Below are 16216 nucleotides of genomic sequence, written 5' to 3' on the forward strand. Positions count from 1 at the left end.
ATCTGAAAAAATTATTTGAAGATTATGTAAGCCTTTGGTAACAAACTTGTATTTTCTTATGATCATAGTACTTAATGCGGGTGATTTTATGTGTCTGAGCGTAAGTTTATTTTGATGATACCAACTTTGATCAGTTAAAGTTGAATCAATAATGCTCACCTTAACTGTGCTCTGTACTACGCAGCATACTATGAGAACCGAGGGCGCCAAGAGTAGAAGTATGGGAGATGGGCGTTCAAATAATTATGATAAAATAATTAAGCAATTGCAATTTAAATAATTATAAAATAATAAAACGATAAAAATACAACTCCACAAAGCGGCATTTGACCTTGGTGAGTTTTCGGATAGTTACGAAGAGAGGCAAGAGTATTACTACATAATATTCAAGGACTCCAAAGAATCCTCCCATCCTCCGGTTGGCCACCAGAAAGTGCTGCCAACTACGGGCAGGCCCCACGTATGAAAGTGAGAGCGGCAACTTCGGCTCTAATTAAGAAAACAGTATAACTCCGCCTCAGTGCAACGCAATGAGAAGGAAGAAGGGAAGGAGAGTCAGGCTTTCTACCCAACCCGTCCCAGGGTCCTTTAAGGGCCTTATCCCTCCCAAGGAGGACAGTCCAGCCTGGCTCTCTGGCCCTGGCGGGAGAACGCAGGGAACCGCAGACGGTACCCCTCGAGCCCGGTCCCCGCGGACCTGCCATCGGGACCCGCGCTCTCAGCCCCCGCCCGGCCCGCGTGGCCCGGCTTCTGCCCCGGCGGCCCCCGGCGCGGCGGGGGTCCGCCTCCCCGCGCGGGCCGGCCTAGGTGTCCCGGCGGCTCCCGGGCGCCCCCTGGCCCGGCTCCGGCGCCCGAGGTTTCCGGTGAGCTGCAGTCGCCGGTTATGACGACTCCCTCCTCCGGAGCAGCCGCCGCCGCCGCTGCCTTCTCCGCAGCCCCGGTTCGCCCGACTCCAGGTGGGACTCGCCCCGGGGTTCGCGGAGCCTTCACCCGTCCCCCTGTGTGCCGCGGCAGGCTGAGCGGCTCTTGGGGCCGGGCGCGCGGTGGGCGCTTCTGCCCGCTCCCTGCGCGGCTTCCCGGAGGGCTGGCGCCTCTCCACGGGTCCGCCTGCGCCCTCCCATTGCCCGCGGGCCGAAGAGGCGGACGTGGGGAAGGCGATCCTGACCCTCCCGACTCCGAGCGCTCGGTCTCTTCATGGCGCCTGCCGCGGCGCACGGGACCCCGGGGACCCTCCGGACGCGGGGAAGAATGCCGGCTCCCCGGCCAGCGCCCCCTTGACCGGGATTCCCAGGCCGGGGCGGAGCCGCTCTCCAGGCCCCTCCCAGGCGCGCCAGGGACCGGGGGTGGGGAGTGCGGTGTTGGGTGTTGGGCGGTCCCCGGGGATCTCTGCGCCCCAAACCCCAGCGCAGCATCGAGGCCGCCGAAGGGCGCTTGCCGCTGACCACCCCCGCCCTGGTTTCACTGACGTTCTAGCAGACAGCTGGTGGACCTCACCTGGGCATCTCAGACAGGCCCTTTCTAACTTCCTGCCGTGGAAAACTTCTAGCATTTGCCGGGGCGAGCAGTTTTAGGAGTCCTTGTGGGTCTCAGATGCGTTTAACTTTTCACCCGTCCACTGCCTTCTTTAAACTTTTGCAAGCTCTGTCACAGAACATCACCCCCTCTCACCCGTTGTGTTCCTTATCAGCCTCGGGCTTTCATGTCTCATCATCTTTCAGGCCTCTCCGTTTTTCCTTTCCCCTTCTTAGGCCTGTGGAAACAGCTGTTTTGTGCTGAAGGAAAAAGTAGCTCAGCTGCTAAAGCTTCTATCTGCTGGGGAAGTGCGCCCTCCCATCCCTCAGGGGCTCTTGCAAGAGGACTCAACACCAGAAGGGCTCTGCCAGGCCCCGAGGTTGTGCTTTCAAGCACTAGCAGCCACTCCTAGTTCATGCAAGCGGGTGCATGCTCTCCGCAAAAGCCAGGTTTCTGATCTGAGTCTTTAGATTTTTCCCTTGACCTAAGCGTTACTCCTTCATGGATCAGTGGATTTAGTTATGGCTAGAGCTCAGTCCAGGACAATGGATTTGGATAACCAAAGGTCAAGACTTGGTCATAGCAGTGACCTATTTCCTGGAGGGATGAGCAAAGGATTGGCCATTCTGCCTGTTGAATCTGAAAGCTCAGATTTGTAGTAGAGCCTAGGGAGCAGTTTGATTCGGTGAGTCGGATTACTTTGGTGAGAACCAGGCAGATTGTTTTCTCCGAGGAGTGTTTTATCTGCTGAGTGTCCTGTTGGCCTGTACCAGTTGGTGCCTGTGGAAAGTGGGTCATCTCCTTCCTGCTCGCTGTTAGAATCTGTTCTGTTAAGTTGCTGTCTTGAGGGTTATGACCTGCAACCTTACTTTTAGCAGTATGTATTTGTTAAGGCCAGGAAAGGGCACCTGAGCCAGGCCTTCTGCTTAAGGCGTGTCTCACTACATGCCAGTCCCTCTGCTTACAGGTATATCTTGTTAAATTATCTTCTCTCTTAATATTTCCTTTAATTCAAAATATCATCTGGATGTGAAAGTCTATTTTAACATCCTTTTAAGGTAATATGTTTCATTTCTGACAGATTTTAGATATCTGAAACATCACAACAGCTTCTTGGTGGTTCTCAGGATTAAAGAGGTAAATATTTTCATTATAATTAGAGTCACTGTTGCTATTAATACGTATTTTTAAATTTTGTGAAATTGCTATCAACTCACGGTTGGATAGAAGTCCCAACTAAAAATATTAATTCAGGTGAGCTTTATAACAAATAACAGTATACTCGTTTTAGGGTTGCCTAAAAGAGCCACTGTATTTCCCACTCCAGAGGGGTAAGGGATTTCTTCTTGGTGTCCCAACTGTTTAGTTATGATTACTTGGCCTTGGGACTTGAGGCCTGATTGAACATAGCAGTCTATTACTAAAGGCTCCATCTTCATCGCCCATAGTCAGTGAAGACTGATTTTGAACGCTGGGTTTTCCAGTGTGCTCCAGTGACAGCAGACTCTGCTGGGGAGCTGCTCATGTGTACCAGGGCTCTATCATCTGGTGGGAAGACCACTTAACAAAAAATAGAGCAAAGAAACCACTAAAGTGAACCTAAAATGGCATGATTATTATCTGTGAAATATAAGTGAAATCTGGTCTAAGAGATTTAATCCTTCTAGGGTGAGTTAGAAATGCAGTAAGGTCCGTGACCATCATCTCTTTTCACAATACTAAGGCGGGGCAGGGAGAGTTTAAGGGCACAGCCCTGAGGCAGACTAAGAAAACTCACTCCTGGAGTTTTCTTAGTTTTAGTCTTAGTTGTTAATAACGTAGATGTTATTTTTTTTTTAATATTTGTTTATTTATTTATTTGGCTGTGCTGGGTCTTAGTCACGGCATGTGAGATCTAGTTCCATGACCAGGGATCGAACCTGGGCCCCCTGCATTGGCAGCACAGAGTCTTAGCCACTGGACCACCAGGGAAGTCCCCATAGATGCTATTATACCCCCTAGAATGTAAGCTCCACGAGGGCTGAGGAGTTTAGTTTTCAACTGTACGTTCCTTGCTGCATCCTGGTACTTAGAAAAGTAGCATATTCTCACATACTGCAGTGATTGTTAGTTTTTATTCAGCAGGTACACACTTGCTTGGAACCACTGTACTTCCTTTCTTCTCTCTTCCTGGCATGTTTTCACTGCTTCTCATCTGGCAGGTCTCAGCTCAAACGTTACTTAGCAACCCCCACCCCATCCCATGTAGCTTTAAACATTTATTTAATAAACACTTAACATAGCATTTAACGTGCCAGGTACATCTAGACACGTTACCAATATTTAACTCACAGCAGCCCTATGGGGAAGGGTTATTCTGATTTCCATTTTACAGATGGAAATGCTGAGACACAGAAAGATTAAATAACTTGCTCAAGGTCAAACAGCTTAGGCTGCAGCCACACTCAAACCTCAGTGGACTAGCTTCAAAGTCTATATGCTTAACCAGCGTACTGTGTTGTGTATCACGTTACCTTACTTACTCAGACAGGGTCCTATCAAGGTCCTCCTCCCATCTTTGCAAATAAAGTTTTATTAGAGCACAGCCCCCCTTTCCTCTAGCATAGCTATGGCTGCTTTCCTGATAAAGGCCCTGTTGAGGAGTTGTCTCAAACACTGCCTGGCCTGCGAAGCCAGAAATATTTACTACCTGGCCCTTTCCAGAAAAAGTTTGCCAGCCCTCGGTTTATTTGATTCACAGCCTTTGTCATCATCTGAAGTTATTTATTTGATTGTTTATGTCTACTCCACTAGCTTGTAAGCTCCGTGAGAGCAGGGGTCCTTCCTGCTTTGTTCACCTCTGTATACCCAGCTCCCAACACAGTGCCTGGCAAATAACAAGTGCACAATCAATATTTGTAGAGTAAAGGAACATTATTCAGTGAAATAGCGAAGTTCACTGTAATTGTGCTTAGCCCTTGAGCCTTTGGCTTTGAAAGGATATGTCTTAATGAGGATGTTGTCAATTTGACCTTTAGGTTTGGAGGTTGCTATGTTTATGCTGCTTGTCTTTGGAGCATTGCTTCATGAAGTTCCCCTGAGTGGCCAAGACGAAGTTCCTCCCCAGACTGATGGCATTCTGGGTGCCCCTCTGTTCAACTATGCCAGCCTCCGCCTGCCAGAAGAGCATATTCCCTTCTTTTTGCACAATAATAGGCATATTGCCATGGTCTGTAAGAAAGACTCGCATTGTCCTTATAAGGTAAATACTATTCTCTCCTTGTATATTTTTAAAAGGAAGCAATTTAGGCTGGTTCACTAGTTCCTCATTGTAACTTGAACCTGAAAGTAGACTTCAGTCTCTTGGTTGTAACTGTGGGTCAGTCAGTGTCTGTATTTCATCTAATGCTTCTTAGTGACTCAACTTTGCTAAGAATTATGTCCCACTCACAAAGGTGAGATTTTAAATCTAAATCACTAGTGAAATAAATAGGCAGCCTGTACTATTTGTATACTCTGTAAATGAAGTGAATTACATTTGATGCAGAAAAGAATATCTAGTTAAAAGTAACTGGAGAATTTCACACCTCTCCTTAATCTGCACTTCAGAGGATCTCTCAGCACTTCATTTTGGTAATAACACCTCCACCTCTGTCTCCAAGTAATGAAGACTATTACTGCAGCCTTCCTTCTGTTTTAGTTGTTGGAAAGGTTTCAGATTGGAGCCCATTCAGACATCTCAGAGGCCTCAGAGATCAAAGCAGGGCATTGTGAGCCATTTCCTTTCCCATGGTGCTGGCACAGGAAGCATGCGGAGAGGCAGAGCTGGGAATCAGATCAGGACGGCTCCTGGGGCCTCGCAGAACAGCATCCTAAGCTTCCTGGCCGGCAGCAGCTGCTGTATCCCGCAAGGGCTGCAGAGCTGTGACATCTTCCGGGATCTCTGCTGATCTCGATTGATGAGTAAATCTGCTGATCCCTTCGGTTTAGTTGTGATTCTTCTGGTGATAGAAATTCCAATTTTTGTGACTCTCTAGGGACTGATTTTAGGATCAGTTTCCTCACTGATTTCATTAAGCTACTTCAAGAAACTCCAATTCAGGGGAGGAGGTTAGGGGAGGGATGGAGTGGGAGGTTGGGGTCAGCAGATGTAAGCTTTTATATATAGAATGGATACATAAGGTCTTACTGTAGAGCAGAGAACTATATTCAGTATCCTATGGTAAATCATCATGGAAAAGAATAAATAAAAAAAAGGATGTGGGTATATATATATATATATATATGTATAATTGAATCACTTTGCTGTATGGCAGTAATTAATACAACATTGTAAATCAACTATATTTCATTTAAAAATTAATTAATTAATTAAGTTAAAAAAACGGCAATTCAAATGATCTGTGGTAGTCTAGCTAAAACCCAGATTTTTGGTGGGAGGACAGGCCTGGTGGGGGAGGGGTTGGTGATTAAGGATAATTGTTGTTAAGAAACTTGAGACTGCTTTTTTTAGAATTTACTTATTTCTATTACATGAATAAGTATTATAAAACATGAAGGTGAAAGTTCTATAAGAATTTGTTTTCCTCATGGAAAAAAAGCTGAGTCCTCTCTAAATGTCAGAAGAAGGTAGACAAGTCTAAACATATACCTCTTATGTTCCAGAAACACTTAGAAAATTTAAAGTACTGCTGGGGTTATGAGAAATCCTGCAGACCAGAGTTCAGGTTTAGTTACCCTGTTTGCACCTACGTGGATATGGGATGGTAAGTTTCTGGATGGAATACCTCTTCCCCTGTACTTTGTCTACTTTCTCTGCAGTGTATGCTGAGGCTCCAATCCCCAGCTAGACTCTTTTGGTATTAGATAGTAATTCCTTTAGATATTAATTTGCTTACACAGTCATGAGTTCAACTTGACTGTCTCCCACTGGGACAGGAATAGCTCTCATTTCCTCTGCCAGAGAGAGAAAACAGTATGGATCACAGAAAATATTTTCCCCCAGCATATGCTAAGAAGATAAATGGATGGTTTCTCTTGGTTCTGGAGAAGAGAGTTAAGTATAATCAGTATTTCCAACACACGCAAGGTTCACGGGGTAAAGAAAATACAGTAATTAACAGTTCATTGTCTTCAGTTCCAGATGATCCTAACTTCATACCTTTCCGTTTTGTATTTTTATTATAAGGGAGTAAGTCTATAAATAACTTATTTTGCTTACACCATGTGGTGAGGGATAGATTTTTAAATTATGATAGTTTACTTAAAAAAAATAATGACTGACTTCTAGCAATTTAACACTTAGAAAGAAAATTTAAGGTCCAGAAAAAGTAAAAAGATGAATATCACAGAATTTTTTGTTTTCTAACAGGACGGACACTCTTGAATCAGCCCAGGAAATATTCTGGAAGCAAGCTGACTTTGGGTATTCCGGAGAGCGGCTGCAGGAACTCCATGTGCTCTGCCAGCCGAAGGGAATGGTGGGTGTTTAACCCCTTCATAAACGACTGTGTTTATTCAGAAACACCCGTAGTATTTATTTATTCATTTATTTATTGAAGCATAGTTGATGTACAATATTATATAAGTTACAGATATATAATATAGTGATTCACATTCACACTTTTTTTTTTTTTTTTTTGCGCGGTATGCGGACCTCTCACTGTTGTGGCCTCTCCCGTTGCGGAGCACAGGCTCCGGACGCGCAGGCTCAGTGGCCATGGCTCACGGGCCCAGACGCTCCGCGGCACGTGGGATCTTCCCGGACCTGGGCACGAACCCATGTCCCCTGCATCGGCAGACGGACTCTCAACCACTGTGCCACCAGGGAAGCCCACACAGTCACACTTTTAAAAGTTATATTCCATTTTTAGTTATTATAAAATATTGGCTATATTCCCTGTGTTGTACAGGATATCCTTATAGCTTATTTTATACGTAATAATTTGTATCTCTTAATCCCCTACACTCATAGTGGTTAGATCATAATATAAAGACAAGATAGATGGCACTATGAAAGGAATCCCTCCCTCTCTGGTCCAGTGGCATCGGTAATACCTGCCCTGCCTATCTGCTATACTGTTTGTGAGAATCAAGCCAGCAAACATACAGAAAAGCGTTTTGCAAGCTGCAAAGTGCTAACAAACACAGCATGGTGAGGGTGTATCACGTGTCCCAAACTACTTGCAAGGGCATTTATAAAGATGTAATTTATCAACCTATCTTCTTTAGTATATGTTGGGGGGAATAATTCTAAACCCAGAAATATTTTAATTGCCTCAAACTATGACTATCTGATATGTTTGAAAGGAGGACATGGCTTCCAACTGCTTTCAAAACTGAATAGATGCTGTATAGTGCTTTTGGAGGGTGTCACGTGAAAGAACTTCAAGCGATTCTAACAAGGTGGCTGAACCGGAAGATGGAGGCAAGGCATTAACCTGCACTGCTGAGGGGTGTCTTTAACAGACGACGTTTTACACTTCGTTTGGAGTTTAGCTGTTCATGTGGAAAGGGCAGGGAAGGGCCCCACCTCCACCTCACACACCTCTTCCAAGGCAGTTTGCAGAATGCTTTCCTCACCAAGATCTGCCTTGTTAGGTTTTGTGCTATGGGTATGACCCCTTACCAACTCCAGATTCCAAAACACCATTCAGGGACTTCCCTGGTGGCACAGTGGTTAAGAATCCGCCTGCCAATGCTGGGGACACGGGTTCAAACCCTGGTCCGGGAAGATCCCACATGCCACGGAGCAACTAAGCCCGTGCACCACAAGTACTGAGGCTGCGCTGTAGAGCCCGCGAGCCACAACTACTCAAGTCTGTGCACCTAGAGCCCGTGCTCCTCAATGGAAGAGGCCACCGCAATGAGAAGCCTGCGCACTGCAACGAAGAGTAGCCCCTGCTCACCGCAACGAGAGAAAGCCTGCGCAGGAACGAAGACCCAATGCAGCCCAAAATAAAAATAAATAAATTTGTAAAAACAAACAAAAACTCCTTTACCTCAGTGAGTTAGAAAACATGGCTCTCGCGCTGCCGTGGAGACAGAGACTCTCACAGGTTTTAAGGTTTGCAGAAAGTACCTCTAATTCAAATTGGCAAACTGCCCTTCCTGCCTTGCATTTTAATGACTCTGTTGGGTGCATTCTTCCTTGTTTCCTTTGGCTGGTCTTTGGAAGATGCTTTTTCACATAGCTGTGGGGTTAGTGAGGGTTCTGAGTACATTATTTTTTTTCCAGGAGGGTGAAATGAACCACAAATACAGCTGCTGACTCTCTAAAGTTTGAAGGTGATAGAACATTTAAGGGTGCGTCGTAGTAACCTAAAAGTGTGCAAATTGGTAAAAGTATGCTTGGCCAGTGTCTGCCAGGGAAAACGAAGTGGTCATCGGGAAGCACTTTTCATCACATCGTGTGGTTGGAACCTGAAGGCAACATGCTGTCAGCATGATGTCAGACAAGTCCGGTCTGTCCTGGAATTGTTAATAATCGCAGTTATTTTTTTCTTATTTCTCAACCTTATTTCAGAATGACTCAAGTCTAGTGTGTTCCCGTTACCTTCAGTACTGCAGAGCGACCAATCTCTACCTTGATTTAAGAAACATCAAGAGAAACCACGACAGGTACTTCAGTGGGAGATGTTAAGATCTAAGGGAAATCCTGAAATATTTGCAGTTTCAGGATTTGCAAGCCTTGGATTTGCTTCCTAATAACATGGTGATGAGGTTGGGGAATGGGGGAGGGGATGAATGACCCACATTGGTCATAATGAGTTTATCATTATGAAACTGGGTGATGGGTACATTAGATTCCTTATACCATTTTGCTACTTTTTTGTATGTTTGAAATATTTTGTTATAAAGAGTTAACTTCTAATGAAAAACTGATTTTGGAAATTGGCAAACCACTTTAGTTACAACCCACGTGTCAGAGTCATGAAAAAATTTTCCAAGCTCAACTTAATTTTTTGTTGTACACCAGATTTAAGGAAGATTTTTTCCAGAGCGGGGAAATTGGAGGACACTGTAAACTTGACATTCGTATGTTGATGTCTCAAGGCCAGCGCAAAAGCCCTTTGCAGTCTTGGTAAGATTTTTTTTTTGGAAAATATGTTTCTGAAATATTTGTCTTTATTATTGGTACTTGCAGATTTTGGTAGGGATTCTCACATGGAAAATGTTACTCTATTTGTAGATAATTTGGCCTGAGCTTCTGGGGAGTGGTGGCTACAGAGTGAATCATCAGTTGTATCCGAATTAAATATATATTTATAAAATATTCAGAAGTATGATATAGTACTTACTGTTTGCTAATGAAAGAGAAAAGTTCAAAACTGAATTTTTTTAACTCATAATTTCTGCATGTGTTTTGGGGAACATTTATTAAAAATATACATTTATTGAAGTACATACCAACCATATAGAGAAATATACAGTTTGGATTATGAAAAAGTGAACCCACTTGAGTAACTCTTACCTGGGTCAAAAATAGACCATCATCCATCCAGGCTCCCTTCCAGACACAACCTCCATCCTCCTTTCCAAAGGTAAACACTACCCTGACTTTAAGCACCTTTGAGAAGCTTTCTGAACTTTATGTAAAGATTGGAGAACACATTTTGATTTAAAACATTTTGAATATTAAACTAGTTCTGTCAAGAAATTTACCATCTTTAGATATTAAAGAGTTAGGGTACTTTAAAAGCTTTTTATTTTAAGATAACTTGAGATTTGTAGACATTTAAAAATAGTTTAAAGATGATACAAGAAGTTTAAAAATAGTACAAGGAGTTTCCATTGTACCCTTACCCCAGCTTCCTCTAATGATAATATCTTACATAACCATAGCACAATGATGCAAACCAGGAAATTGACATTGGTACAATATTATTAACTAAACACATTTGGATTTCATCAATGGTTACATGCATTCTTTATTTTTTAGGGGGATGTATAGCTCTATAAAATTTATATCATATGCTTAGGTACATGTAACCACTATTACAATCATGCTACAGAACTGTTCTGTCATCCTAGAAATTGTCATGCTCCCCTTTACAGTCACACAGGACACTCATATAATGTTCATTTTTTTCTTTTTATTGAGGTATTGTTGATGTACAATATTATATAAGTTTCAGGTATGTAACATAGGGATTCACAGTTTTTAAAGGTTATACTCCATTCATAGGTACTATAAAATATTGGCTGTATTCCCTCTGTTGTACAATATATCCTTGTAGCTTATTTATTTTATACCTAATTGTTTGAACCTCTTAATCCCCTACCCCTGTCTTGCCCCTCCGCAATTCCCTCTCCCCATTGGTAACTGCTGCACCAGTTTACGTTCCCGGCAACGGTGTATGAGGGTTCCCTTTGCTCCACATCCTTGCCAACATTTGTTATTTGTGTTTTTTTGGTGATAGCTATTCTGACAGGTGTGGTTTTGATTTGCATTTCCCTAATGATTAGCGATGTTGAGCATCTTTTCATGTGCCTGTTGGCTCTCTGCATGTCTTCTTTGGAAAAATGTCTACTCAGTTCTTTTGCCCATCTTTTAATGGAGTTGTTTGTTTTTTTGATGTTGAATTGTATGGCTCTTTACATATTTTGGATATTAACCTCTTATCTGTCATATCATTTGCAAATATCTCCCGTTCTGTAGGTTGTCTTTTCATTTCGTCACCTGTTTCCTTTGCTTACAACTACTTTTAAGTTTACTTAGGTCCTGGGACTTCCCTGGTAGTCCAGTGGTTAAGACTCCATGCTTCCACTGCAGGGGACACAGGTTTGATTCCTGGTCAGGGAACTAAGTTCCCACATGCCACACCACTTGGAGTGGCCAAAAAAAAAAAAAAGTTTACTTAGGTCCTATTTGTTTATTTTTGCTTTTATTTCCTTTGCTTTAGGAAACAGATCAAAAAAAATATTGCTATGATTTATGTCAAAGAGAGTTCATTTTTGAGGTCAAACATTCATGCTAGGACTTCCCTGGTGGTGCAGTGGTTGGGAGTCCACCTGCCGATGCAGGGGACACGGGTTCGTGCCCCGGTCTGGGAAGATCCCACATGCCGCGGAGCGGCTGGGCCCGTGAGCCATGGCCGCTGAGCCTGTGAGTCCGGAGCCTGTGCTCCGCAACGGGAGAGGCCACAACAGTGAGAGGCCCGCGTACCGCAAAAAACAAAACAAAACAAAAACAAAACAAAACAAAAACATTCATGCTAAGTAAACCATTCAGGATAACAGTCTATCATTTTACTCTCTGCAAAGCAGGATCTTACTTAACAGACTTTTGCAGTAGGAGTTCCTGTTTTCTCGTGGGTATTTTGATTCCTAGCACACTTTGATATCTGAGATCCAAAATAAATGTTTGATATTTGCTTCCCGCTACCTTTTGATATCATGATAGTTCCCTAGGGTGTATTTGTATTAGTTATTGCTGTATAATAAATTACTCATTTAGCAGCTTAAAACGATAAACATTTATTATCTCACAAAGTTTCTGATAGCCAGGATTTGGAGGCAGCTTAGCTGGGTGGCTCTGGCCAGGGTCTCCGAGGAGGCTGCAGTCAAGCTGTTGACCAGGGCTGTGGCCCTCTCTAGGCTCAGCTGGGCCTGCAGAATCTGCTTCCTAAGCTCGCATGTCATCTGTGGGTTTTCTTGTCTGGCTGTTGGCCAGAGGTGTCATTTCTTTACCATATGCGCCTCTCCGTAGGGCTACTGACAGCATGGCAGCCAGCTACCCCAAGAGCATGTTGTCTGAGAAAGAGAGAGGGGGAGAGGGAAAAAGAGAGAGAGAGAGAGCACAAGCATGTCCCAAGATGGAGGCCTCGAGAGCACAAGCATGTCCCAAGATGGAGGCCTCGAGAGCACAAGCATGTCCCAAGATGGAGGCCTCGAGAGCACAAGCATGTCCCAAGATGGAGGCCTCGAGAGCACAAGCATGCCCCAAGATGGAGGCCTCGATCTTTGTATACCCTAATCTAGGAAGTGACCACCATCACTTCTGCCATATTCTGCTCCTTAGAAGGGAATCACTAGGGCTGCCCTGATGGCGCAGTGGTTAAGAATCCGCCTGCCAATACAGGGGACATGGGTTCAAGCCCTGGTCTGGGAAGATGCCACATGCCGCGGAGCAACTAAGCCCATGCGCCGCAACTACTGAGCCTGCACTCTAGAGTTCGCGAGCCACAACTACTGAGCCCACGAGCCACGACTACTGAAGCCTGCGCCCCTAGAGCCTGTGCTCTGCAACGAGAGAAGCCACCATAATGAGAAGCCTGTGCACCGCAACAGAGAGCAGCCCCCACTCGCCACAACTAGAGAAAGCCCGTGAGCAGCAGCAACAAAGACCCAGTGCAGCCAAAAATAAATAAATTAAAAAAAAAAAAAAGAAGTGAATCACTAAGTCCAACTCACCCTCCAGGGGAGGATATTCATCTCTACCTCCTGAAGGAAGAAGTATCACAGAATTTGTGGACCTGATTTTGAAGCCACTACAATAAATATTTCAGCATTATGTGTGTTTTAAAAGGCTCTATTTGATATTTGTCTTACCTCAGACATGGTTTCAAAGATGAAGAGTTACAGCAATCTTTAGGTTAACTTGTGATTGTCTTCTTTTGTATGAAAGAAAATTGTACCAAGTGGCTTCCAAAGTTGTTTTCCGAGAAACAGACTTTCCTTTCCTCTGGGAAGCATAGCTGTCTGCTGTTTTTTTCTAGGCACTTGGTAATTCTAGGAATGCCATGTTTCTCAGAATCCAAGCAAGTTCTCTGGGTCAGTGTTACTTCTGAGCCTCGTCAAACTGCAAGAAACCTTTTAAAATCTTCCCACTTTACTGGTAGAATGTTTTCGTCAACTCTCTGTGTAAATTTTTTCTTTGTCAGCAAAGTTCCCAGTTGGTCTTGCACATTAGGCTGAAATTTAAAATCGTTTTTGCTTTTAGTGTCAACATTAAGATTGATATCAAGTTGCATAAATGTTAGTAAGTTTGAGAAGTTCCACGTGTCTTTATAAGAGTGTTTTCTAGAAATAAAATCTGCTTAATGAAAAGATCCTAAGTTACAAGGTTTCAGTAGGACGTCCGGGAGGATCCCTTTGAAAGTATCTCTTGATTCTTAATTCCAGGTTTGCTGAGCTACAAAGCTATACTCAGCTCAACTTCAGACCAGTAGAAGATGCTAAGTGTGACATTGTTATTGAGAAACCAACCTACTTCATGAAATTAGATGCAGGTGAGAAGTTAATTTGTCTGTTATTTATTTATTGGTTAATGTGGTTTTGTTCCTTTTTTTGATATATATATTCCTATAATTTGGGGGCAAGCAATGTGACATTAAACAATAGATTAGCTTTTTGCTTTCTTCTTGTGAAGAAGTGAACTAATTTGAACTTCCCACTGTTTTATATTTTTGGCATGCTAGAAGAAACTTTCACATTGATATCAAATGACTCAATCAAAATCAAAAGATGAGAGGAGAAAGACTGGGTACCCCTTTTGTAACTACATTTACCTCATGTGGTTTCTTTAATCGCTTGATTTAGCTGGTGCTTCAGTAGAACTCTTTAAAAATTAAAAGCCATGTATATAGTGCGGGTGGGAAAGGAAGGCCCATGACCTCTTCTGGCAAACTTTCTGGTATCATCTCCATGACTAAAGTTAACTTAAAATTCTTTTGGAAGTTAGCTCTGCCATATATTCTTTTTTTTTTTTTTTGCGGTACGCGGGCCTCTCACTGTTGTGGCCTCTCCGGTTGCGGAGCACAGGCTCCAGACGCGCAGGCTCAGCGGCCATGGCTCACGGGCCCAGCCGCTCCGCGGCATGTGGGATCTTCCCGGACCGGGGCACGAACCCGTGTCCCCTGCATCGGCAGGCGGACTCTCAACCACTGCGCCACCAGGGAAGCCCTGCCATATATTCTTGAACAAAAAGTTAAAATTATTTTCCTATTTAAGGTTATAGCTTCTAATTCTCCACATGCAAGCACAGCTTATGCTTTGTGAACTCATTGCCCTCGAGGGGAGCAACACAAATCGTACTCCGTTATCTCTCTCATGACAAGAGATGGAGGTTTCTGTGCCACACCACATCCAAATTCATGAGAGGCTGGGCTCAAGGTGAAATATAGAGAGCCGCCTGTCACAAATATTTCAGAGTTCCTCTAATTTATTGATCATATTTTTAATGTGCTCTGCCTTCTGAAGTCCTAAGTGATATATTACAAGCTATGAGGTTCAGAAATCAGACGAGTTTAGGTTTCGGAAATGAGAGCAGGTAAAACTGCTGTGTTCAAGGTCCTGACTCGTGTTTAAAATGTGCAGATGAAAACGGGGCAAAGAAAACACTGATCTGCCTGAAAGCGGGTTGAACACGTGCGAACAGTTAAATTTATGTAGCTACTTATGCAATAAAGGATGTAAAGTAGGAACAATAGGCCAGGGTAGACATGTGTCATTTCTTTCCTATATTCATAACTCTGCCTTTTTCTTCTACCTTATGCTGTCATGCAGCGTTCCTTTTCATATTAACTCTTACCTTGAGAGAATGAGTATTCCGCAGAACAAGACTCATTTGGGGCCCATTTCTTGAGGACAGAGCCTGTGTTTTCTCCCTCTTTTATAAATCCTCCTGGTACCAAGTGCCATCTTGTGCATTCAGCGTCCCTCAATAAATGTTGTAAACTTGCTGAACGATTCATGAGACAGCTAACGTGTGCTGTGTGCTAACCTGGGAAAAGGGGATGGGTTGCCGTAGAACTGTCTTTTTCTTATTTATTTGAAAATATGCTCTTTGGCAAGATTTTTCTGGGTGAAAGAGAAAAGTCCCTCTAAACATTCATCTAAGATACCAGTCTACAAAGAATGGAGTATTATTTTCCTTTTTCTTGTGTTTGTTGAGATATAATTGACGTCCAGCACTTTATACGTTAAAGGTGTGTAGCATAATGGCCTGACTTTCATAAATGGAGTCCTTTTTACCTTATTTTCTGGCACACAACGTTATTATTCGCTCTAGGAATGAAGTCAGAATATTTTATGATTTTTGCTTTTGAGAGTCACTGTTTTTCTTTTAATCAACATTTTCCCTTCCTTAAAGTGCATATTTTAAATGTTAGTTCTTGGAGTTTTATCCCATTTAGATTTGTACATTTCCAGGTTGAATACTGGGTCCTCCATACCTAAGTGGAGAGAGAAAGAGAAAGGAGAGAGAGAGAGGGCAGAAGACACAGAGAGAGAGAGAGAGAGAGAGACTGAGAAAGAGAAAGAGAGAGAGAGAGAGATTGAGAAAATGTTCAGTTTCTTATGAATGCTGGACTCAGGAACTTAAAAATAGCATCACTGCCCTCCCCTTTCCTCTGACCCAGCAGGATCCAGCGGGTCTTCACTAAGTTTTCACTTTGTGCCAGGCGCTGGGCTGGGTGCTTTAGGTACATTACCTAAAAGCTGGCACCTAAGTATATTGATCTCCTATTTCTGGTAGGAAAGCTCAAGCTTTGGAATTTACAAACTTGCCCGAGTACTTGCTCATAATTCGACTCCGTTCTTCTGACTCCAGAGTTTATGCTCTTTTAATTAGGACATGAGACATTCAGCTCTTTTCAGTGATAGTTGGTTAATGTTTTCCCAAGAAGCAATATAAGTAATGATTAAATAGGAGAAAAAGAGACAGGAATGAAAAATACCAAAATGCTAATAGTGCCATCATTGTCAATACTTCCATGATGAC

At 43.4% G+C, this 16216-nt stretch overlaps 1 protein-coding gene across 1 annotated transcript in view; it reads left to right on the forward strand.

Annotated features, from left to right (window-relative positions):
• The first annotated feature begins 943 nt into the window (after nucleotides 1–943).
• EOGT (EGF domain specific O-linked N-acetylglucosamine transferase) overlaps nucleotides 944–16216 on the forward strand; it is a 33726-nt gene continuing 18453 nt past the window's right edge. The window contains exons 1-8 of the mRNA XM_082849089.1: nucleotides 944–956; nucleotides 2594–2649; nucleotides 4530–4753; nucleotides 6157–6257; nucleotides 6863–6971; nucleotides 9017–9111; nucleotides 9470–9574; nucleotides 13618–13724. Coding sequence (XP_082705215.1) covers nucleotides 4544–4753; nucleotides 6157–6257; nucleotides 6863–6971; nucleotides 9017–9111; nucleotides 9470–9574; nucleotides 13618–13724 — 727 coding nt within the window. The 5' untranslated portion in view covers nucleotides 944–956; nucleotides 2594–2649; nucleotides 4530–4543. The remainder of the gene's footprint in view (nucleotides 957–2593; nucleotides 2650–4529; nucleotides 4754–6156; nucleotides 6258–6862; nucleotides 6972–9016; nucleotides 9112–9469; nucleotides 9575–13617; nucleotides 13725–16216) is intronic.

This window comes from Leucopleurus acutus (assembly GCF_964270905.1).
Source record: "Leucopleurus acutus genome assembly, chromosome: 10".
In the NCBI taxonomy this organism is placed as follows: Eukaryota; Metazoa; Chordata; class Mammalia; order Artiodactyla; family Delphinidae; genus Leucopleurus; species Leucopleurus acutus.